A 23,484-nucleotide genomic window follows, 5' to 3' on the forward strand; every position below is an offset into this window, starting at 1 on the left:
AAACTTCCTAGTAGAAAGTTGGGCCCTAAATTCGGGGTCCATTCCCTATATCCAAGATAATCAATCCAGTGATGGTCCAATTAAGTCTCCCTCTGCTGTTGGGGAAAATATACTCCCAGTAGTCCATAGTACCTTGTTAAAGCGTGCTGTAGGTTCTAATCTAAGGCCAATACCAGCAGCTCCTCCCAAACCTCTGGTTGTACAGGGTGAGACACATTATGAAATAAAGAAAATCCTCGATTCTAGATTACACTGAGGACAATTACAATATTTAGTGCTATGGAAAGGCTATCCTTTGTCAGAAGCCACTTGGGTGAAAAGTTGGGATATAAATGCAGATAGATTGGTTAAACAACTCCATGAACAATTCCCTGACAAGCCACAGGGTCCCCTTGGAGGTGGGAGAGAGGGCTAAGGACATTGCATTAACCCCTGGTTGTGTTTTATTGTATATTCCAGGACGTGGTTTTTTTCAAAGGGGGACAACTGTCAGCTGTGTAAGCCATATTGAGATCCGATGCTCCCACGCTGCCACAATTGAGACTGGGAAAGTGGGAGGGGGGAATTCATTGGAGTATATCTAGTTAGACATAATAAAATTCTTTTTCTGATTCAAGGTCAGGTCGTGTTGCACATAGTGAAAGGAAGTCTTACTTTGGGACGGATGGTGACTGGGCCAAGCGATGTAGAGATGGGTGTCGGGGATGGATTTGTAGTTTTTACTTATTGTAAGGAAGCCCGGAACTTTCAGATTCGGAATCTCACAGTTGTACCAGTTACTATCCAAATAAAAGGAACTTTTGAGAGATGTCTGTCTCGGAGTTATTGGTTGGAATGGAGGTTTGCTGGAATGCTGACAGTCTATTAAAATGACAGTATAATTAAACCTGTACCAGGGAACCTCTTCAGCAGGGGTGTCAAACTGGCAGCCCATGGGCCGGATGCATCGCGCACAGGCCATGCCCACCCCAGCTCCACAAAGAGGGAAAATGTCACAAAATGTCACATGACAGCAATGTGATGCTGCAAGTTTGACATCCGTGCCCTACAGAATGGTTTGTTTGTGTATAACTGCATATATTAAAATATGAACCAACAAACAGACCAAGAAATAACTGACATCTTTTGGAGATGTTTGAAATTAGATTCTCTATGTAATCACAACTCAATAGACATAAACAATATTATTTGTGAAATTGTATCTGGAATGTGTCATGGGAAAAGTACAAAAATTTGTAAATCAAAAGTTGGCAAAAAAAAACCCTCCAGTCATCTGTTGTTATTCATGCAAGCATTCAAATTGGCTCATCCACCCTTTTTTGATGGTCCTATCACCTCGGCTTTGGAAGTTCTAGTCTGGCAGTCTTTCTGAGATATTGCTGGAACAGTTCCAATTCTGAAAAAAAAAAAAAACTACCAATAAAGCAATACTATAATGTAACAAATGGGTGATAATAAATGTGTTTTAAAACAGAAGGGAACCTAGAAGATCCATTTAATCACACATGCACTCAAAAATCAAAGAACAAACAAACGGGGACAAAAAATGCACATCAGTGATGCTCCTTTTCTAAGTATTAGGCAAGCTCGCTAAGAAGTGGTTTTGGGGAGAAGAGGGAGAAGGAAGAAAAAGATGCTTCTGCATAATTTGCAACAATTGTTTACAATTTAAGAAGTTCAGGCTTCAAGGCCACAAAAAAACAAAGTTAAGTAACAAATCATCTATGAAGTACAGATTATTAGTTTGACATTTTTTAAGGACTCTTGAATCCACTTCAGACAGAAAGAACACTAAATGTAGGCTGCAGCAAGAGGGAGGCAAACCATCACAGAAGCTTCATAAATTCACAGAATATATGAAGCCTAGGCTAATCCTTTTTTTAAAAAAAAGAACTAAAAGACACAAGGAGTAACAAGAAAGCCTTTTTAAAAAAATAACACCTCAATTGCTTGGAAATGTCCAGTTAACAATTGAATTGAAACCCTCTGTAGATAATCTGTAGAACTTGGAGAGCAAACCACTGCCAAAATCTAAAACCAGAGCTACAAGTATTTTCTATTATTTCTGTAGAATCTTTTCCAACAGGCAAGAGGAAAATTCTCAATTCCAGATTCTTCATGTTCCCATTTGATTATATCAGAACGTAGGAAGTTGTACATAATATGTACAATTTATTATTAGTATACAATAAGCAGAGTTGTTTAACGCCAGAGAGAAAAAGTACACAACTAGTGAAGCACAAAAAATAAAATTGAGGAGTGGCAGAAAAATAGGGTGATCATTTTGTTTTGTTTTTTTAAATAAACTTTATTAATTTTACAATTAAAACAGACAAACACCACAAACATAAATGTGAAAGAGAAAAGAAGAAATAAAGAAGAAAAAGTGAAAAAGAAAATTTAGGAGACAATTAAAAACTGTTTCGTTCTCGACGGTTTGTAGAACCTTCTTTTCAACCTTATTTTGTACCCTCTATACAATTGCTCCTTGTGCGAATATATATACACACACACACACACACACACACACACACACATAAACATACACACACACACACACACACACAAAATTTTGTTTAGTGGCTTTTCTGCTCTTACCAGACATTTCACACATTATCCAATCATACTTTTGCAAGCAAAGAAATCAAGGGAAAGAAATACATATGCTAGTGGAAAAGTCATTTGCTTTAGTTTGAAAATTTTGAAGACTATATAAATATTCCGAGGCACAGAAATGTAACAGTGAGAGAAACTTACATAGAAATGAAAACAAATGTGTAATATAATAGACTTGACAGGGGAAACCAGTGAAGTCTCAGGACCAAACTGTATTTTGAATACAGTATTTTTAACAGACAACTGAACTATCAGCACATGGACTTGTGTCTTTTATATACCCCTTAAACTGTGGTGTCTATTTGTTTGTAATCTTCAACTGGGAGAAAAGGCGCATCATAGGACAACAATTTCTGAATCAATATATCTCAAATGGGCTAACTTACAGAATGCATCCCAAATCCAGGACTTAGGGCTCTTTGGGATTGAAATTCAGCAAATTTATGGCCACTTTAATGCTGCTGTGCCACTATGGTCAATCACGGGCAGGTGATTGTCATTTCCAAGTCACCAAGTCAAAGGAGAACTTAACAAGGGCAAACTCAATCATGATTGCCCAAGCTCCCTGTTTCCCACAATCAAAGGAAGGAAAGAAGGAAGGAATGTTTTGGATGCTCCCTGCCAGCTGCCCACAAAGAAACTCAACGAGGAAGATGACAGGAAGTTGAAAACCATTCTTGCTTCTACTAGTTTAACATAATTGGTTAGAATATCATATAATAGAAGGACCTCCAAATTAAAAGGCCCAGAGTATATAATAATATCCATTTGTATTTATTTACCTATCTTAGGCAAGAAAGCTAGGTGAGTGATACTGAGCCAGTCCCTCTCTCTTAGCTCCGTGCTGATTCAAATATTTTTAGCTTATCAAAATATAAAATACAGAAATATAAAGAAAACTGAAGATAATGGGAAAATAAGAGAGGAAAGGGGGAAGAGAGAAATGTATATGGTAAAGGAGAATTCTCACTGCTAATGAATTTTTGCTCGCCTGTGGTCCTTCTGTTTCTGTGTTTTGGTAAGGAAATATATCTGAAATGATGATCTAACGGGTAACATGTTGTCTAGTTTATTATATAGTTTTGGCCAGACTTGTTTTTCCTTTTTACTGCTTGTCTATAGAGTCAGAAAAATGACAAAGGGGTCCTTTATTGTTACAACTAATGCAGTATACCGTTCTTTCCAAATGGATTAAAGAAAACAACCCAAGCAAAGTTTAAATTGGCTCTCTATATAATTTCTTGGTTAAATCATTTATTTTAAATAGTGAAACCAACCAATTTCTCTAAAGAGAATATTATTTTGATCATCTTAAGTGTAAGTGAATTAATGCTTTCTATCTTACTGCATGTTCTTATCACAATACGATCAAATTCTATCTAAAATAGTGGCCATTATACTACAGATCAGTTCAATAATGCAGGGATATAAGCAATACTAAATATATTCCTAGATTGTATTTATTTTAAGAGATATTTTAATGAAGTAAAAGCAGAGCAGATACTCATTCTACATCTTAGTTGCCCATAAAATTTGGTTTCAAATGTTGTATGTTTGTTCTTTTTTCATTCTTGTTCTTACACTCACCTGGTCTCTGCAAAGTGGTGAAGAATATCCCACAAGGTCTGACTGGAGCTGAATGTGTCCTGGAGTCTAGAACCATCATCCAATTGCAGTGCAATCCGTATCTAAGAGATAATATACATGTGTATCGAAGATATACGCATACTCGTCTATTAATAAAGCAGCTCATGAAACTTGTTCAAAATCACATCTGGCAAACAGAAATCTGGCCCCTGTCCTTGGTTTCAACTAATGCTTCAGAGCAGCAGGTATTTGTGGCATTTAACACTTATAAACAACATCTCTAAAACAAATAACTGACAACATGGATTAAGTTTTATTTTTACTATTGCCTTAACAGAATTATAAACATTAAAGAACGTCCACTGTGAAATATATCATTTCAAATTGCACCTGATAGTATTTTTAAAGAATTAGCAGAAGAATTATGTTACTCCATGACCTATTTGTTCCACAATAGCCAAGCTTGACAAAAATAAGTGCCTTATTAAAAATTTTCATAGGAACAAGATTATAAATGAGAAATAAGTCCATTTCTTTGCATAATTTCAGGGATATTTTACATATTTCAAGCTTAATTTTTTATTTAAAATTATTCCAGGGAATCATCCTAAAGCAGCAAGCTTGGTATATGTTCATAATAATCATTTTGAGAATAAAACTCTAAGAGATTTTTCCATCATATTGTTTTCATTAGATCTTAAATATTACCTGAACTTAACTTTCTAAAGTTTTATTTTCTTTACCCAATGTCAAATTAAGTTATAACTATGAGCTTCACTGAGCACATGGTGTCATTTTTAATCCGCATAAACTATTATTTGATTAGGTATCAAGCTTACCACATTGTTTCAACTCAGTACTATTTGTTCTAGCTTTCTACAACAAATTTAAAGTCCAGTATCTAGATTAAAGGGACTGAAAATAGCCACTTAGGCTCTGCGTAACACCATAAGCTTATAAACCTCTATAACAAATAGCACACAGATTATTATAAATGGCACCACTCCCTAATGAATTTCATATCTGAGCATTTCATGAAAGCATAACTTGAGATCTGCTTCTTTGGGAATTGAAACACTTGGTTAACATGCTCTAAACACACTTTAGGTTCTTTTTCCCAAGTACGTCACCCATTTGTATTTTCTCTGTCCAAATTCAGGACAAAAAAAAAATCTTGTTTTCTCAAATTGATTCTGGCCAAAAGAATACTTCTACTTGCAAATAGGTACATTTGTTTCTTTATTCTATTAATTAAATCTGTTATCTGCCAGCTACAGAGGTTTATAACACCAAACTAAAATTAAAACCAAAGGTTATAAAATAAATTTGAATAAACAAAAATAGATAAAATAAAACAAATGCTTTAGGGCAATGGTTCCCAAAGTGAACCCTGGGGGGCGGTGGGATGCTTTAGGGGGATGGTAAGAGGCAAGGGGGCGCTAAGAGGCGGCAGGGGGGCGCTGGGGGTGGGCCCCTCGCAGGGCACAATTCAGGGGTGAGATTTTACCAGTTCGCAAGAACTGTTGTTACCATTCCAGTAGGTTGAAGAACTAGCAAAAAGGGCCCCTGGCTGGCCCTGCCCCCTCCTCCATTTTCTGCTGTCAGTCCTTATTGAGCATGCATGACATTGCGCGCATGCACAACAATCACTGACAGCATTTCCCTCCCACCCTACCCAGTCACTCCTTATGTAGCTCATGTGCGCTCGTTTCCCATTTTCTTGCCCGCCATCACTACCAGCACCAGCCAGCCAGCCTGCCCGCCCTGCCTTCCTACCACCATCTGATCTAGGTGAGTTACACTCTGCAAGCCCACTCCAGCTTTCCTCCACTTTCCCGACATGCCTTCCTCGAACGCAGTGGTGGCGGGAGTGGAGGAAAGCCAGAGTGGGTTTGCTCTCCTTTTCAAATGTCCCGCCGCTGTTGCGTTCAAGGCAAGGCCTCGCAGGTCACCCCATTGAGCCCCTTATATTGGAGTGTGCAGCAGTCAATTGGGTGAACCTGCGGGGCCTTTCCTTGAATGCAAGGGCGGCAGGATGTTTGAAACGGGGAGTAAAGCCACTTCAGCTTTCCTCCGCTTTTCCGACGTACCTTCGGGCTTTCCTCCGCTTTCCTGACATGCCTGCCTTGAACACAGCGGTGGCGGGATGTTTGAAAAGGGGAGGAAAGCCAGAGTGGCTTTGCTCTCCTTTTCAAACGTCCCACCGCAGCTGCATTCGAGGCGAGGTGCCACAGGCTCACCCCATTAACCCCTTTGCACCAGAGCGTGCAGCAGTCAATGGGGTGAACCTGAGAGAGGAAAAGAGAGAGAGAGAGAAAGAAAAGAAAGAGAAAAGGGACAGAAAAAGAAAATGGGACAAAGAAAGGGGGGTGGAAGGAAGGGACAGAAAGAAAAAGAAACAAAGAAGGAGGGAGGGAGGGAGGAGAAAGATAATGAGATATCTATTCTAGCCCAATCACCTGCTCCAGCAGGGTTAGAAGGGAGTGTGTGTGTGTGTGTTCTCCTTGTAATTTACCAGTACATTTTGGATTTGCCTTCTTCAGAATTGGCACTGTAATACATTGGGGAAAAGTAATTTTTAGGGTGGAGATCTGGTCCAATGGATCCTGTTTAAAGCCTCAACAAAATGTGACAGCTTTCTGATAGTCTTGGCCATGTTTCGTCCACAAAGCCTTTAATTACTGTAATAGAAGCCAAAGATGTTTCAATGTGCTGGCAAAGATGCTGGCAAAGATGTTTCAATGTGGGAAAGGGCCTCTAAACTAGACCTCATTTCAATCTAATGCATCAGCTCTCTCTGTCTCTGTCTCTCTCTCTCCCCCTCCCTCCCCCACTCTTTCTTTGCCCCTTTTCTTTCTTTCCCTTTTCTTCCTTCTTTCTTTTCTCTCTCTTCTCTTTCCTTCTCTCAGGCTCACCCCATTGATTTGGTGCACCGCTCCGCTCGGACATAAAACAAATGAACAAGAATCAACAAAGCATCTCTGATTAGATTCTATTCACTACTAGAATCTAATCAGAGATGCTTTGCCGATTCTAGTCCAATGACCTGCTCCAGCAGGGTTAGAAAGGAGTGTGTGTGTGTGTGTGTGTGTGTGTGCAAGGCTGTCAAAACTCCAAAACGGGTCAAGTAGCTCTGGGGAAGTCAGTCATAAATATTAGGACACTTGCCAAGCAACCGGCCATTAAGCAAGGACCACTTGCATTTGGTTTAAAAAAGCAGGTTTCTACTAACACCCCCCCCTTGCAACTGTAACTCTTTTCAAACCAGATGTGAACATACACATATTGTAAATATTCTGATTTTCAGAGCAGAAATGGCAGAAGCAGAAAAATCAAAGAAAAAATGTAGACAATATAGTGTAGAGTATCTGAAGTATGGATTTATACCAGCATCATCAAACCAAGCAGCTGCCACAGTGCCTAATATGTGGGAAAGTATTTTCTAATAAGGCAATGAAGCCTTCCAGACTGAACGAACATTTGAAAGAAGGCACATCCTGAGAAGGCAGACAAGAATCTAACTTTTTTTCAATCACTTCGTGACAAATTTCAAAAGCGCCCAACACTGTCTCACATGTTTTCTAATGCTTCCCAACAAAACACTGACGGTTTGCGTGCATCATACATTTCACTGCTGATTGCTAAGTCTGGAAAGCCACATACTATTGGTGAAGAACTCATCCTACCAGCCATTAGTGAGGTTCTGAGTACTGTTTTGCATAAGTCACCACATGATATAATTAAGACAATTCCTCTCAGCAACAATTCAGTTCAAAGACGCATAGATGGAATGGCTGAGAATGTGGAAGATGTATTGTGCAGCATACTACAAACAACAGACTTTGCATTACAGCTGGATGAATCAACTTTGCCAGGCAATGAATCTTTGCTTCTTGCTTATGTGCGCTTTATTAAAGACGAAAGTTTGACTCAAGAGTTGTTATTTGCGAGGCAACTAAATACAGATACTAAAGGGGAGTCAATATTTCATGTTGTTGAGGAGTTCTTCAAAGAAAAGGAAATTCCACTAACTAACATACTTGCTTGTGCAACTGATGGAGCACCATCAATGACTGGTTGCTACCAGTTGGGTATGTTGCTTAGTTGAAAAAAGCAGTGCCAAACGTCTTTACCATTCACTGTGTCATTCATCACCAACATCTGGTTGCAAAAAAACCTCAGTGATCACTTGAACAAGTCATTACACACTGTCATTACTGCAGTGAACAAAATTAAAGTACATGCTCTCAATGATCGACTATTCCGAGAGCTCTGTGTTGAGAATGATGAAGATTTTGATCGTTTGCTGCTTCATACAGAAGTTCATTGGCTATCAAAAGGCAACTGTTTGAGATACTTTTACAATCTTTTTGACATTGTTGTGGAGTTTTTTGAAGGCAAGAATGCTTTGCTCAGTGATGAACTCAAAGAGATCAGGCATGACATTACTTATTTATCAGAACTGTTTATAAAGTTCAATGAAGTGAATCTGCAGTTGCAAGGAAATGAAGTCAATCTTATTAAGGCCAAATCTGTCATCTCTACATTTATTTTGAAGTTAGCTCTATTCAAGTGCAATATAGGCCATCACGAGCTATACCGATTTCCGAGCTTGTCTGAGCTAGAAAAGAAAGGCGGGATACAAGATGATCTCCATGTTTTTTGTGATCATTTGGACATGCTGCATAAAGATATGTCTGAGCAGTATCAAGATCTTCTTTTGATGGAAATTCCAGATTGGGTGATAAATCCATTTTTAGATATTGAGAAAGAGGGGGTAGTGGAAGAACAACTAATAGAACTGAAAAATGACATTGAGCTCAAGCCAAAGTTTAAGAAATCGTACCAAGAGTTTTGGTTACAGAAGGAAATTTCTGATCGCTATACTGCACTATGGACAATAGTTAAAAAGCTCCTTGTTGCATTTCCAACATCATATTTGGTGGAACGTGGTTTCAGTGTGGTCATCCAACTTCTCTCCAAGCAAAGAAATTGACTCCAGATTACTGAATGCGGTGATTTAAGACTCCTGCTAAGTGAGTTAAAACCAGACATTAGGAAACTGGTATCAATTCACCAAGCACATCCATCGCATTAGTAACTGCTTCACTGTTCAGTAAATTATTAAACTGATAAATGACTATCAGACTTTGAAAACCTAGTATCACTGGATCATGTTCAACCATTTTGTTGAATTAACATTAACTTAAAAGATTTTTAAAATGGATTTTGAATGTGCAATTAATTGTTACAATTTTGAATTTTACTGTTACTATCTTCTTTGGTGGGTTGTGCAAACCGCTATTCCAAATAATTCTGTCTAGGGGTGGGGGTGGGGAGCACTGAGGATGAGTTTGTAGCACCAAGGGGGAGGTGGACTGAAAAGAAAAGAAAGAAAAAGGGAGGGAGGAGAAAGTGAACGAGATATCTAGTCCAACCAGCTGGGTTAGAAGGAAGGGTGTGTGTGTGTGTGTGTGTGTGTGTGTGTGTGCGCCCGCACATGGCTGTCAAAACTCCAAAAACAGGTCAAGTAGCTCTGGGGAGGCCAGTCATAAATTAGAACACTTGTTAAGCAACCTGCCATTAAGTGAGGACCACTTGTACTTGGTTTGCCAGTCACCAAACCACATCCACCCAGTCATGTGACCAGCAGGCCACGCCCACCCATCACATGACCAACAGGCCACGCCAACCCAGTCACGTGACCAGCAGACCATGCCCTCAAATTAGGCCACGCCCACAGACATTTGAATCCCACCCCTGGGTGGGGGGCACTGAGGATGAGTTTGTAGCACCAAGGGGGCAGTGGACTGAAAAAGTTTGGGAACCACTGCTTTAGGGTCTTCAAAATTAATTGTCTTAATTTAGAACACAACACATTTTAAAGACTGCAACAGCACAAAAGGATCAACTGGGAGGAGAGGGAGAAGAAAGGTCCATGGGTGGCTTCCCTAGAAGGAGGAAAGACCCAGAGGATCAAGCACTCCATCCAAGCCTGTAAAGAAAGGACCTGGCTGGTTGCTTCACCCAAGACCCTGAGAGAGATCTTTTCCCCATGGAGAAACAGTAGGTATTTGTCTGAACGGATTCAGGAAAAAGTCAAGCAGTTTCAAACATATTAAAGAAAATTCCAGCCCCTCCCGCTCCCACCTCCTTCTCTCCCTCCCTTTCCCCCTCCCATGTCCTGAGGAGGGAATAGAGGGAGGCAGCAGGAAACCATGCACTGTGACTGGATAAACACCAGTATTGTGTTGCCCTGCTGTAAAATATAAGTTATTGTATGTAGTTAAAATTCTGCATTGTCCCGTTTTCTGTGTCAATTGCTACCAATGAAGAACAAAATATAACTCCAGTTCAAAAAGAATCCTGTCACACTGTGACAATCAACCACAATGCTGTTAGAAACCAACTGGCTTAGTTTCTATGGGCCTAGCTCCTTCAAAGAGAACCATCCATATATTCATTCTAATTTGGCCAGGATTCCTCTAGTCCAGTGAGTCTTACCCTGGGCGATATTGCCCCCCAGGGGGTAATTTCATTTTTCAGGGGGGCGATGGAATGAAAAGGGGCGATGTGGGGGCGAAGGAACGGAAGGGGGCCGATATGGGGGTGATGGAGCGAGAAGTTTTGGGGACACTTTTGAGACTTTTTTCATACAATAAACCACTGTATATCTGTCATACAAAAACATCAGATCGCTCGCTATTAGTGGATTGAACTGTGTTTTAAAATGTTCCTCCAGCTAGCTTCAGTACAGAACGCCAGACATATGTGAATACGCATCGCTCATCTTCATGCGCGTTGCGCAGCAGCCTCACTCTACCCATTAAATTTGTCGCTCTGATTTTTGTTGCTTTCCTTCTGTAAAAATTTTCTTTGTGTCTTTTTAACCCTTTTTACAGTGTGCATGAATATATATTTTCCTCGAATCTTAATTTAGTTTCAGAATTTTCGTCTTGAAATTCTTTGTTCCTGCATTGTGGTTTGTTCTTATGCCCTTTTTATATTTCTTTTTGCGTCTTAAAATTCACTTGTAATTAAATCATTAAATGTTACTGTTTTTTTCGGGCATTTCATTTTTTTGCAATTGAATTTTGTTTTCAGTGGTCATTGCATTTAAGTGTATTGAATAAATAAGGTAGTAATTAAATACATGTATCACAAAGTTTGGGAATAAAGTGATAGGTGGCATCAGAATTTTTCACAGTTGAGATATGGGAAAAGGACTGGAAATAAATTATTTGCATTGATATGTCCTGATGACAATTTTAAAGAAAACAAAAAACGTGTTTGCATAAATTGAAGAATTATTTCCCTGTGTTATGATTGCCAGGTTATGTTGGGAGAGGGGTGAGGATAACTTCCTCAATGGCTCAAGGGGGCGATTCTTTCAAAAAGGTTAAGATCCACTGATCTAGAGTATAAATTGGTTGTTCTTTAGATTGTTAATTTGTGCAAAGAGAATTTATTCAGAAAAGGCTATAGAGTGTTTTTCTTCAACACAGCATTTGGGCTCTGGTTACCATAATCGAGAGTGAGACATCTATGGAGGACATATTGCTAGATTATTTTACTTATTACTCTAGTTCTATTTTATTCTGCTATTGTTATTAGTAAAATGCTAGAAGCCATATAATTAACTAGTATGGAAAATAATATAAACAAGAACATTTGGGGGCATACCACTTTTATTTCCTTCAGAGGTGATATGGCCATCACACCAAATTAATTAGATGGTTATCAATCCATATCAATGAGTAAACATGTATCTCCATCCAAAGAACTTCTAATTAGAATAAACAAATTGAAGGGCATATGATTTCTATCACATGTTAGCCTGTTATGTATTTTAACAGACAATTTTAACAAACAAATCTGGTAATAGTCATGTTAATCAATGCTTATGATAAAATGGGATCTATAACCAAGATCAATTGGTCTTTTACTCTGGAGCCCAAGTTTGTTTTTATTCCTGGTCTAGTACGCAAAAAAAAATTCCTAGATTCTACATCCTCAAGTATCTCTCAAGAAATATAAATCACATAATATCTTCTAACTGCATTCTCTTGAGTTCTGGACTTGGAAAAACATCTAGCTAAATGAAATATATGAAAGTTACTTTTCTGATGCTGGTTTTGGAGTAAAACCTGGACTACATATTGTAGCTGTATAATGATATATTTCAAATTAACAGTAAGTAGAGGTAATATGCCATGTTTCACATGCACCAAAAAGAAAGATAAACAAAGCAGACCAGAATTATATCTGCTACTTTTGAGAATACACTAATTTGGAGATACTGATTTTCCCATTTTCAATATCATCTACAACTGAAACTCTGTAGTTCTCTAGGTTACTGAATTACAATTCCAAACACTCCTTGCCATTGGCTTGCAAGATGAGGCTGATGAATTATATAGCTCAATACAGCAACAAATAAAGGACCCACCTTGATGCTAATAAATTAAGTCAGAAATTCTGAGCTATAAAATATATATAGGCTGCCAGAAGACCCTTACACATGTTCAGGAACAAGTAGCAATTTCTATGCAAAGAAAATTATTTAAAACATCTAATAAATCTAAAGAGCAAGATTACAGAGCCACCATAATTAGATATTATTCCACAAATAACATTCATCACTGAAATAATTAAAGGAACTGAAAAAAAAAGACAGACACAACAAAACCTCTCTAAAATTTTGACAAGAGTTTTCAAAGTCAATCCTAGATGCCACAAAATTTCATATGCACCATGTTTTTGCTGGCAGGATGTTTTTGATGCCATTCTTATAGGATAGCCAAAAGAGTGACCTGCTAGAAGCAATCCGATGCTCATGGGAAACACGGCATCACATCAATCACCACTCAGGACTAAAGTACTTGCATCCTTCACTAACAAGGCTAGCCCAATGCCTTCCCTGTCCAAGAACAGCTTTCAGATTATTGTTGGCTCTATAAAAGTGTTGACAGCTGACATCACTAGACCACAAGATGCTTGCCCAGAAATCTACTCTGCCAATTACATAAGTTTTTAGGCAACAGTACAAAGCCAAGAATGTCACAAATACACCTTTAGGCAACTAAAGCTTGACAGAAATTCCAAACTATATATTAAAACTTAATCCAGAAAATAAGAAAAACATGCCAATTATTTTCTAAATTTACAATGATGGGAAAACAAGACTGATTAATGGGTAAATTATTGTCTGACCTTTCCATCGTCAATACAGAACTTTCACCTTTCACTGTCTTACAAATAGTTCAAAAGTCAGAAAGTTTCTGGAGAAAATTTAAAATTACATCTCTGTTGCACATTTCTAAATAAAACCAATCTATAAAAACTTACACAACTCCTGAATGGGCTATATATTCATCCTATTATTCTATCATATAATTGCAATCTACCCATCCAGGACAATATACGTACATATTCAGAATTCATGAGATCAAGAATCATATCCAAGGGAAGATATTCTAATATAAGAAATGTAAAAAAAATCCAGACACTTAACATTTTTTTTTGTAGTTGATACAGCTAATAACACTAATTATTGGTTTCTTGTACTCTCTGAAATTCTTTTTCTTCCTGAAGACATTTTACTACCAGGCTAAGTAACATTATCAATGAATAAGGGAGTGAAGTTTACTGGCTGTTGAACTGTGGTAACTTGTCCTACCAGCCTTAATTAAGGTGTTTTGGAGATATTGGTTATGGAGGAAGGATGTTCTTAAGCTAACACAGTCCTAGGCTGCATTAACAGAGGGACAGAATCAAGACCATGTGAAGTGTTAGTACCATTTTATAATGACTTGGGACTAGTTTTGGTTGCCACAATATAAAAAAGATTTTGAGATTCTAGAAAGAGAGAAGAGAAGAGCAACAAAGATGATTAGGAGTCTGGAAGCTAAAATATATGAAGAAAGATTGAAGGAATTGGGTATGTCCACTTTAATGAAAAGAAGACTAGAAATGACATAACAGTGTTCCAATATCTGATGCTGCCACAAATAAGTAGGTGGGTCAATCTATATGCCAAGCAACTGATGATAGGACAAGAAGCAATGGGTGGAAACTAAATAAGGAGAGAACCAACCTAGAAATAAGGAAAAATTTCCTGACAAAAACAATTTGTCAGTAGAATGGTTTGCCTTCAGAAGTTGTGGGTGCTCCAAGACTGGAGGTTTTTAAGAGACTGGGCAACCACTTGTCTGAAATGGTATAGGGTCTCCTGCTTGAACAGGGCGTTGGACTAGAAGACTTCTAACATCTCTTCCAATTCTAGTATTGTTATTCTGTTTGTTCCCGTCCTTGATTTTGTATACTTCTTCTTTTTTGAAAGGCTTACACATTAAGCTTATCTCAATGTGTCTGTGGGGCTGTGATTTCATGTGGAAATTGGAAACTTGGAAATTGCAGAGGTTGCACAAGAAATGCCCCTACCATATGATCGTATGACTACAGGGGCTCTGTATCAACCTTAACTTCCGGCAGGGGTCATAACTACAGTTATTGCTCTTGCAATTTCAAATAGACACCCAATGAACGGTCATTAATCGAGAACTGCCTGTAACAAAAGTTAACAGTATTAGGAACTAAGAATTGAAGCCTTATTAAATAAACTGATACTTCTTATTAAATAAACTAATAAAGGTACAGGGGCTTGAAAGCTCCCAGGGAGGTGTTCCACAGACAGGGTCTGCTCCAGAAAAGATGCTTCCTAAATTCCACTAAATACCAACGTTTAAGAAAAGAAACCTGTAACATGCTTACTTTATCCAATCTGGTAGAATGGAAACATACCCTCAGGGAGGAGCAGCTCACCTTTAGGAGCTGTAGTGATGCAGTGGTTAGAATGCAGTACTGCAAGCTAATTCTACTCATTGCAAGTTCAATCCTGACCAGCTCAAGATTGACTCAGTCTTCTATCCTTACGGGGTTAGTAAAATGAGGACCCAGGTTGTTGGGGGCAATATGCTGACTCTGTAAATTGCCTTAGAGAGTACTATAAACCACTAAATGGTTTAAGCCTGAATGCTATTGCTATAAGACACCAGATCCTGAGGGCTGAGTTAGTTCTTCCCTGTCTAGACACTGGGTCAGCAGTGCAACAGCATCTCCCACCCAGCCAGGACAGAATTGTGTAACTGGGTATAATCAACATACTGATACTGTACTCTTACCATCAAATGATCTCACCTAGCAATTGTATGTAGATGTTAAAGAGGAATAGGTAAGAGACCTGAGCACCGAAGCATCCCACACTGAATGGGCCTAGAACCCTCCCCACCAAAACTGACTGAAATCAAGTACGGCAGAAGGAGAACCACTGCAAAACTCTGCTTCCCAATCCCAGGACCAATCCAAAGAAACCCCAGCCAACGCTATCAAAAGCTGCTGAGAAATTTAGGAAAGCTAGAGCAGTCACACTGTCTCCATCGTAAGCTCTCCAAAGGTCACCCACAAGCACAACCACCATCGCCTCAATGCTACACCTTGGTCTGAATCTGGATTGAAAGAATCCAAATAATCTGCTATATCAAGGGCCCTCTACAGCAAAGCTTTTCAATAACCTCCCAAGAAAGGGAAGACTGGATACCTGACAAAAGTTATTCAACACTGTGGTTCTGTGGAAGGCCTCTTAAGGGGTTGGTACCAAGGCAAGAGGTACCATGCCCTCCACAAAAGGACATTATGTCAGGGTTCTGGAGATTGCCCTAATTAAATCATGAGCTTCAAAAGAATCCAAAAGATTTTTTAGGAGCAATTTGTCCGCATTATCCCAGTTTAAGCCAACTCTGACACATGTGATTTACAGTCACCTGTGACCCTGTTTCCCCCACCCCCCTTGGTGTGTCATCAATCACATTCTCCAATGAAGGATTTTCCCGGGCAGAAGATCCAGTAACCTAGCTACAATCTTTAACCGTTTAGCCCCAACCACATGCAACCTCCCAAGAGTATCTTTTAGGAGATTGGGAGAAACTTCTCTAGGGAAAGGAAACTACTCAAAAAGATGAAGCCTGGAATTTGTCATCCTCCAACCTTATTTTATATGCTGAAATTTGAACTCAACATACTGTTTACCTGGGTTCTCCCTGCAAAGCACAACTGGAATGTAAAAAATATGTGATTTCCAAAAGCTAGATTTAAAATAAACTTTTTACTATTTTTTTAAAAATAATTCTATTAGGTTTAGAAACAAAAATGTACACAATATTTTAATATTCAATAATAAGATCAGTTACAGTTCTTCCAAGATAGAAGCTTATAAGTATACCCACTTCTAGGTATAAAAAGATATTAATAATTATAATATTATACTATTTTCTAATTATATCTTTCCTTGATTATTTGATTATTTCCTTGATATAAAATATATCAAGGAATATTTTATAATTTACCCAACAGAAATATCTAATTTCAATAGTTAACATAAGCTATGTACCAAAAATCTGATGTGACATAGGTTGGCTTTTACTCCAAACAATAATCATAATGATTTTATACTGAAGGCCTGGAAATCCAAAATCCTCTTATATACAAAATAGCATCAAGGAATATTTGAGGTAGCCATACATAAAAAGCAGCTACTTTGAAGATGCAGGTTCTCAGAGTTTAAGAATACATTGAGAAACACAGTGGCATTCACATACAACAACAGCACATGCTTGTTTGACAGAGTTCTCTCATTAATAAGTCAGGACAGAACCATTCATTTTTTAAAAGTGATAATCAAGAGTGGTAACTTGCTCTTTCCCAGATAAATCAAAGTTTTAAGCCAAGGCAAAGTATGATTTCAAAATCTATCTTATTAACACAAGAATCAGTCAGATTTTCTAATTTCCACATAAGCGAACTACAATGCAATCAAGCCAGGTTTGTTAATACCACCTACTGGCAGAAACAGCACATGCTTGTTTTAAAAACATGACTATACTTGAAATATAATAGAATGTTACTTTAAAAACTAGAATTCTGCTATTGCTATGTTATCTCCATTCCTTTCTTTTTCCTCCCCTGTATTAATATATTAATACAATTTAATACACTAAACTATATTACTAAAAGGAGAAAGAGACTAAAAATGAAAAGTAAGTTAGCATATTCTATAGAGATTAAAATGCTTTCATACAGTCTTTTAAGATGCATAACATTTCATTTAAATAATTTATATTCATATTCATATTCATATATATACATACATACATACACACACACACACACACACACACCATAAGGTAGACAGGGATCCCTGCTAAGGGAGAGGGGAACATATTGTCTAAGAAAAATCTACAAAGATCTTGATAATAAATAAAAACAAAGTCATCAAAGTAAAAAGTACATACTGTATGTTCAATCCCTACTCTATTACGAGAGATTGGCACCATCTCCAATTTGGCATTGTTGGGTAGGTTGGCAAATCTCCACTGCAGCGAAAGATCCAGCACGGTCCTCTGAAATCTGCAAAACATACATGCCTATTAATAAGTCTTTACACTGAAGCTGCATCTTTTTTTCAATATATTATTTCTAAAAGAGATTATATATCAATAAATACTGTAGAAGGATAAGTTCTTATTTGGGGAAACAATGATTAAAATGGAAGTTAGTCAGAAAGGCTAAATTTACATACAGATAGTTCCAGACTTATGGCCACTCATCCAGTGAGTGTTCAAAATTACAGCAGTGCTGAATGAAGAGACTTACAAAGGGCGCTTGTAGTTGCAGTTTTTATAGTTTTGCCCTAACCTATATGGACACGTGATGAAAATTTGGACACTTAACAGCCGACCCGCACTTATGACCACAGGAGCACTTCAACTCTCATCTGCCTATCTCCTCCCTTCTGATCTCAGTAGTCCTGTGCTCCATCTCCCCAACTGATCTTCAGAGTTTCTTGCTCCCGCTGATGAGGCATAATTAGCATGGCCCTTTACAAGGCAGCTGCTGGCCACATGAGCTTTTCTTCCAGGTCACGCACAATGGCTTCCTTGAAAGACTGAGACTGGGTTGGGGTGGCTAAGGCTTTGCAGTGCACTGCTGGGCTTTGTACTGTGGCTCAGAGGCCATGTTTTGCAGGACCAGAGATGTAATGCACAAAAAAGGTCCTTTGTGTCGTACTCCTGAGCTGGGTTGGGGCTGGCCTTTGTACTGCAGCTCAGGGGCTCATTTTTGTAGCTCCAGAACTACGCCACACCTGTCATCAATAGGAACAAGACGACAGCAAAGGTAAGCTATAAGAGTGCAAGGTAGCTGCAGCTTCCTGCGACATGGCAAGCAGCAATAGAGCTATGCAATTCTGGAGTTGCCTCCTGCCCTTCAAGGCTCATGACAAGCTAAAGGCCAGAGAGGAGGAGATAGGGAGGGGAGTTGGAGGCAGTCCCTTTCCTTACTGAGACTAGGCCTGGAAGGGACCAAGCTTGGAATTGTTTGGATTGGGATGGATCCTCAGCTAATAATCACAATGGGAAACACCAGGACTGCTGCCACTAAGCACTCTACAACTGCATCACTTAACAGAAATTCTGTTCCCAACTGTGGTATAAATCGAGGACCTCCTGTATTGCCCTAAGCCATAACATTGCGTTTTATTTCACTGTATGAAGCCACTTATTGAGATTTTATTCACCAAGGTTTATGGATTAATGCTGCATGATTCTAACCAATTATGGTTTATTCAACGTCATATTTAGGCAAACCATGGCTTAGAACAATGTCTGAACCAATCATTGAGTGTGTTTACAAAGAATGCTAAGCTAAATTTTAGATTTGGATTCGGTTATGTCAATCAAACCCAGGGACAACTGAAAGTAAAGCTAAGGATTAAACCTATTGGGGTGCGGGTATATGTCCACTGATCTTTTTTTTTTTAAATGAAGGGGCTGGAAAATGAATTAAATGTACATAAAGATGATTTCAACAACTCAGGAAGTGTCAGCCGAGCAACCAAAATAAAGTTGTCTGGAATACCAGCCAGGAGGAGAATGAGATACAAATTATTGCCAGAATTTTTTCTGCAGCTGGAACCCATTATGTTTGGAAATATACACGAATACCACTTTCTCTTTCACATAAAATTAAAGGTAAACAAGAAAAACATAACCAAGTCAATATGGAAACTATAATATATATTGGTACCGGTATTTATTAATTAACTATTAATATTAATACTAATAAATTACAAGGAGGTCCTTTGCCTAATATGCTATCAGGTTCTCCAATAAATTTAAATTTAGAGATTATAGAACTTTATACCCAAATTATCTCAATTATTAAGGCAGTGAGGGGTCTTGCCTACTAGAATGCATTTATCTTACTGTTAGTACTGTAGAGAGGGGAATATGAATTTCCATTATAGTACAATTGATTTGCTGCATTAGTGAACAGTTAACTTACGCATCTAGAAAACATACACATTCAGAATCAGATAACAAAAAGGAGTATCTTTGGAATTACTACCATAAACTCTTTCAGATGTTTTTTCCAATAAAATAATGACAAAGAAAGAGGAAAATGGCAAGCTGTGCATTGGTTGCCAATCTGCTTTCAGTTACAATTCAAGGTGCCGATTTTAACATAAACGCTTCATGATATGGGACTAGACTATCTGAGGGACCATCTCTCTGTAGCTACATGAGCCCACCCCATTAGATCTGGCAAAGATGGCATGCTTATGAATACCATCAGGTAGGGATCTACATTTATTTTGTGGTGCCTGCATTAAGGAACATTCTCCTTCCAAAAAAATTAGTTTTGCCCCAACCCTTTTGACATTCCAGAAGGCCTGACTATATGACCAGGCCTGGGACTCTCATAGATCCAGAGACTTGGCTAGATGGCTCCATCACTGAGGTAAGCATTCTTAATCTCTCTCTGCCTAAGGTTTGTATATTTCCTTGTTATAATATTTATCTTTTGATGTGGATTTTTATGCTTTCATATCTGTTTTTACATCTAGTGTTTCATTTGATTGATATATGCCACCCTGAATCACTCTTTGTGAGATAGGCAACCATATGAATTTGATTAATAAAGCAGTAAGACTTACTTCAAATCATATTCATTAGGACTAAAATGCTGCTTTCTACAAACTTCTTCCAAGACCTGAAGAAAAAAATTATACAGAGAATTAATTTGGACTGGTATACACAAGATATTTCAAATAATTTACTTTCTCCTCACTTATGTGTCAAATAGGAATTCAAATTCATATCGACATAGGGAAGAACAACCTTTTTCCTTCATAACTTAGATCAACAAAAATGCATTTTAGAATCATATTAATTGCTCATGGGTGATACTTTTCACAGAAAGTGGGGTCCCTCAATTATATTTGTTCTAGACACAACTTAGTGATTGAATCATGGCTACAAGAAGTGCCAAAATATAAGTAATCCTCAACTTATAACTGTAATTGTGCCCAGATTTGCAGTTGTAAGTCATGACAGTCATTAACTGGGCCACCACTTGTGATCAATTTTACAACCTTTTTTGCAGCTGCCATAAAGCAAATGTAGCGGTTGTAATGCAAACACCACAGAAACATCTTAAATTATGGTCACATGACCACAGCATGCTGACAATAATTGTAAATGTGGGCCCTGTTTACCAAGTGTTCAAAATGTGATATGATCATGAATGGGGTGGTGGTGGTGGTGTTCCTTCACCATCAGAGCTTCAAATCCAAGTTGCAAGTATCCCTAAAACTTTGAGTGGTTTTTAAGTGACCGGTCATAAATTAAGGACTACTTATAGTTTATGCTGTAAGCCAGTAGCTATGGTGTCGAATCTGTAACAAAACACCTGTTTTCTGATCAATATATGTCACAGGCTTAGAGCTATGGGGATAAATTTAGGGGGAAACCTTACGGCCTTAAATTTGCAGGCAACAGCTCAGAAAGATTAAAAATTATAAACATGTTAATTATAAGTATAGGCATCTATCTAATCTAAAAAAAAATCTATCAATCAGATTTGGTTAATATTTAGATAGCATGTGGCAACTTGGAAACAGGCGTACTAATGTTTTACAAGTTTGTCATCAAGTTGACAGCTTGTTCCTATAAATTGAACTTGAAAGTTTGAAAAAATCTTAAAGAAGGTAGTTTGAAACCACTTTCATCCTGCTAATAAAACGTGAATATGTTCATGTAGCTAACAGAAGTAGAACTCAACTTGATTATTAGCAGAAATGGAAAATAACCTGTATGATATAAATTTACTGTGCTTAGCATCTATGTTTATACATGACACACAGCCATACAATTGTTTTGTTTTAGCTTAGCCCAAGATATGAATATAATCATATTTTATGTTGTGGAGTGACTGTCAATTTTGTCACTTGTATTTATTGGATAAGCCATATTTAAATAAAAAATGACTTAGCACAAGGTGCCAAACTAGTCTGTATGAAGAGAGAATATAACCAAAATTTGTTTGCATGGCAAGAAAAGATTGAATGTGAACAAGCGTACTTATTTTCTATAGTTTTCCCTCCCAGAGGGGGGAAAAAACCAAGTTTAAACAAAATAAATCAAACATTAACAACTAAAAATAATTGTGAAATTAAAATATTGCTTTACCTCAGCAGGGCACTGGAAACATAGCTATTATAGAAGTCTTAAATTATGTTAAATGGAAGACATTTATCTTTAATTTACACATACCTCTCACAAAAGGCATTAGCCATGTCCACATGAAGATAAACTCTCCATTGTGCAGGATTCTTTAACCATAAACATTCAAACCCAGAATCTGTTATGCTTGCCATTACAGTGTGTATTCTCATTAACTGGATTTTTGGCTCAATGTATCATGTCAACACAGCAAAAAAATTCACCCTATCAAGGTTCGCACATAACACTAAGGCAAAAAATTTGCTTTAGTTTGCCTTACTTTACTATATTATGAACAGAACTGTTGGTTGTAAGCCATGGATATCATTTAACACAATAGGTGAATTTGAGTTTATTTGACATATTTAAAAATTGAGGCTTAACATGATTTATGAACTAGTTTCTGTGTCAACTGTAGTAGAATATAAATTATGATCCATTAGGGATAGTCAGTTTATCTATGAAATTCTATAAGCTGAAAATAATCTCACCGCTAATTAGATTGCTGAGAAGTTTGAAAGAAAAACAAGGAGTCATTGGATTGAACATACTCTTTTAGTTTACCTCATGCTATGCAAATCCAGCTTTTATGGTTAGCCTCTGGATCTGCATATCATGAAAACTCAGAAAAATAGATTAAGTAAAACATCAGTAAATCAACTATATGACGCCTTTTATGCAAATATGGTTTTAAATAGTAAAAATGTACAGTGGACCCCAAAGCTCTTAAGTATCCCAATTTCTGATTCAGTCATTTATACAGATAATTTCTCTTTAGTTCCTTTTCCTTTCGACAGACTATATTTAACAACAGTTAATTCAACTGTTTTTATTACCCCAATTTTTCTGGCTTCACTAAACACTCTGAACCCTATAGTGATCATACAAACTGGGTTGGCAATAGGTTAAGTAGTGGCTGGCTAATCTGTGGCTCAATAGACCGTGTAACCTACTACAGTACTACTTTTATTTTTCAAGGTAGAGCCCCTCCTCAAGTTACACTTAGTAAGGCAGCCTGCATCACATACACTTTAGTATAGGGGCCGAACTATAAGAGAGAACTAGAATGGTGAGAATCCACAGGAAGAGGCAATATTCCACGGAACCCCGTTTGCAAAGAGGCGCGTGAGAAAACACAATCACCACCACCACCTGGGTAGCACAGGAACCACCTTCACTTCGTCAAGGGCCTAGCTTTCTATTTTTAACGACACAGCCACCGCACGCTTTCTGCTCCTCCACAACAATATTGAGGGCAACGACCTGTCCGCACACCCAAACACAACTAGCCTGCTCACCAATTTTCCAGACCGGGGCCAATCAGAGCGAACGTAACCGCCGCCGCCACCACCACCACCACCCCTGTCTTGCCCTCACCAAACCCACCTGGATCAGCGCAGTGCTTGGGCCTACTCGGACCGTCACTCGCCTCCCGTTCGGGGCCAACACTGACACGGCGGAAGTCGCCCCTCCGCCTGCCGCCGACATCTTTCTCTACCTCGTTCACTCCCCTCCTTCCTCCTCCCTCCTCTTCCTCCTAATGCAGGCCAGCTTTCCCCGCCCCTTGTAGGCACCAGGTTCTTCCGCAATGAAGCCGATTGGCCACGGCGGAGGGGCGCGGCTTCGACGTCGCACCACCCCGCTTTGCGCTTCATCCCTGCGG

At 38.3% G+C, this 23,484-nt stretch overlaps 1 protein-coding gene across 2 annotated transcripts in view; it reads right to left on the minus strand.

The window, feature by feature from the left end:
- Positions 1-23,484, minus strand: part of ASPSCR1 (ASPSCR1 tether for SLC2A4, UBX domain containing) — a 78,453-nt gene extending 54,969 nt beyond the window's left edge. For both annotated transcript variants that reach the window (XR_015741354.1, XM_026701867.2), the window contains exons 1-4: positions 23,208-23,484; positions 20,255-20,310; positions 17,553-17,667; positions 4,204-4,304 (exon numbers count right to left, since the gene is read on the minus strand). Coding sequence is in view for 1 of the 2 variants with exons in the window: in XM_026701867.2 (XP_026557652.1) it covers positions 4,204-4,304; positions 17,553-17,667; positions 20,255-20,310; positions 23,208-23,309 (374 nt within the window). In the remaining variant the exon portion in view is untranslated. The remainder of the gene's footprint in view (positions 1-4,203; positions 4,305-17,552; positions 17,668-20,254; positions 20,311-23,207) is intronic.

Source organism: Pseudonaja textilis, chromosome 2 (assembly GCF_049901715.1).
Source record: "Pseudonaja textilis isolate UNSWEBS1 chromosome 2, rPseTex1.2, whole genome shotgun sequence".
Classification (NCBI taxonomy): Eukaryota; Metazoa; Chordata; class Lepidosauria; order Squamata; family Elapidae; genus Pseudonaja; species Pseudonaja textilis.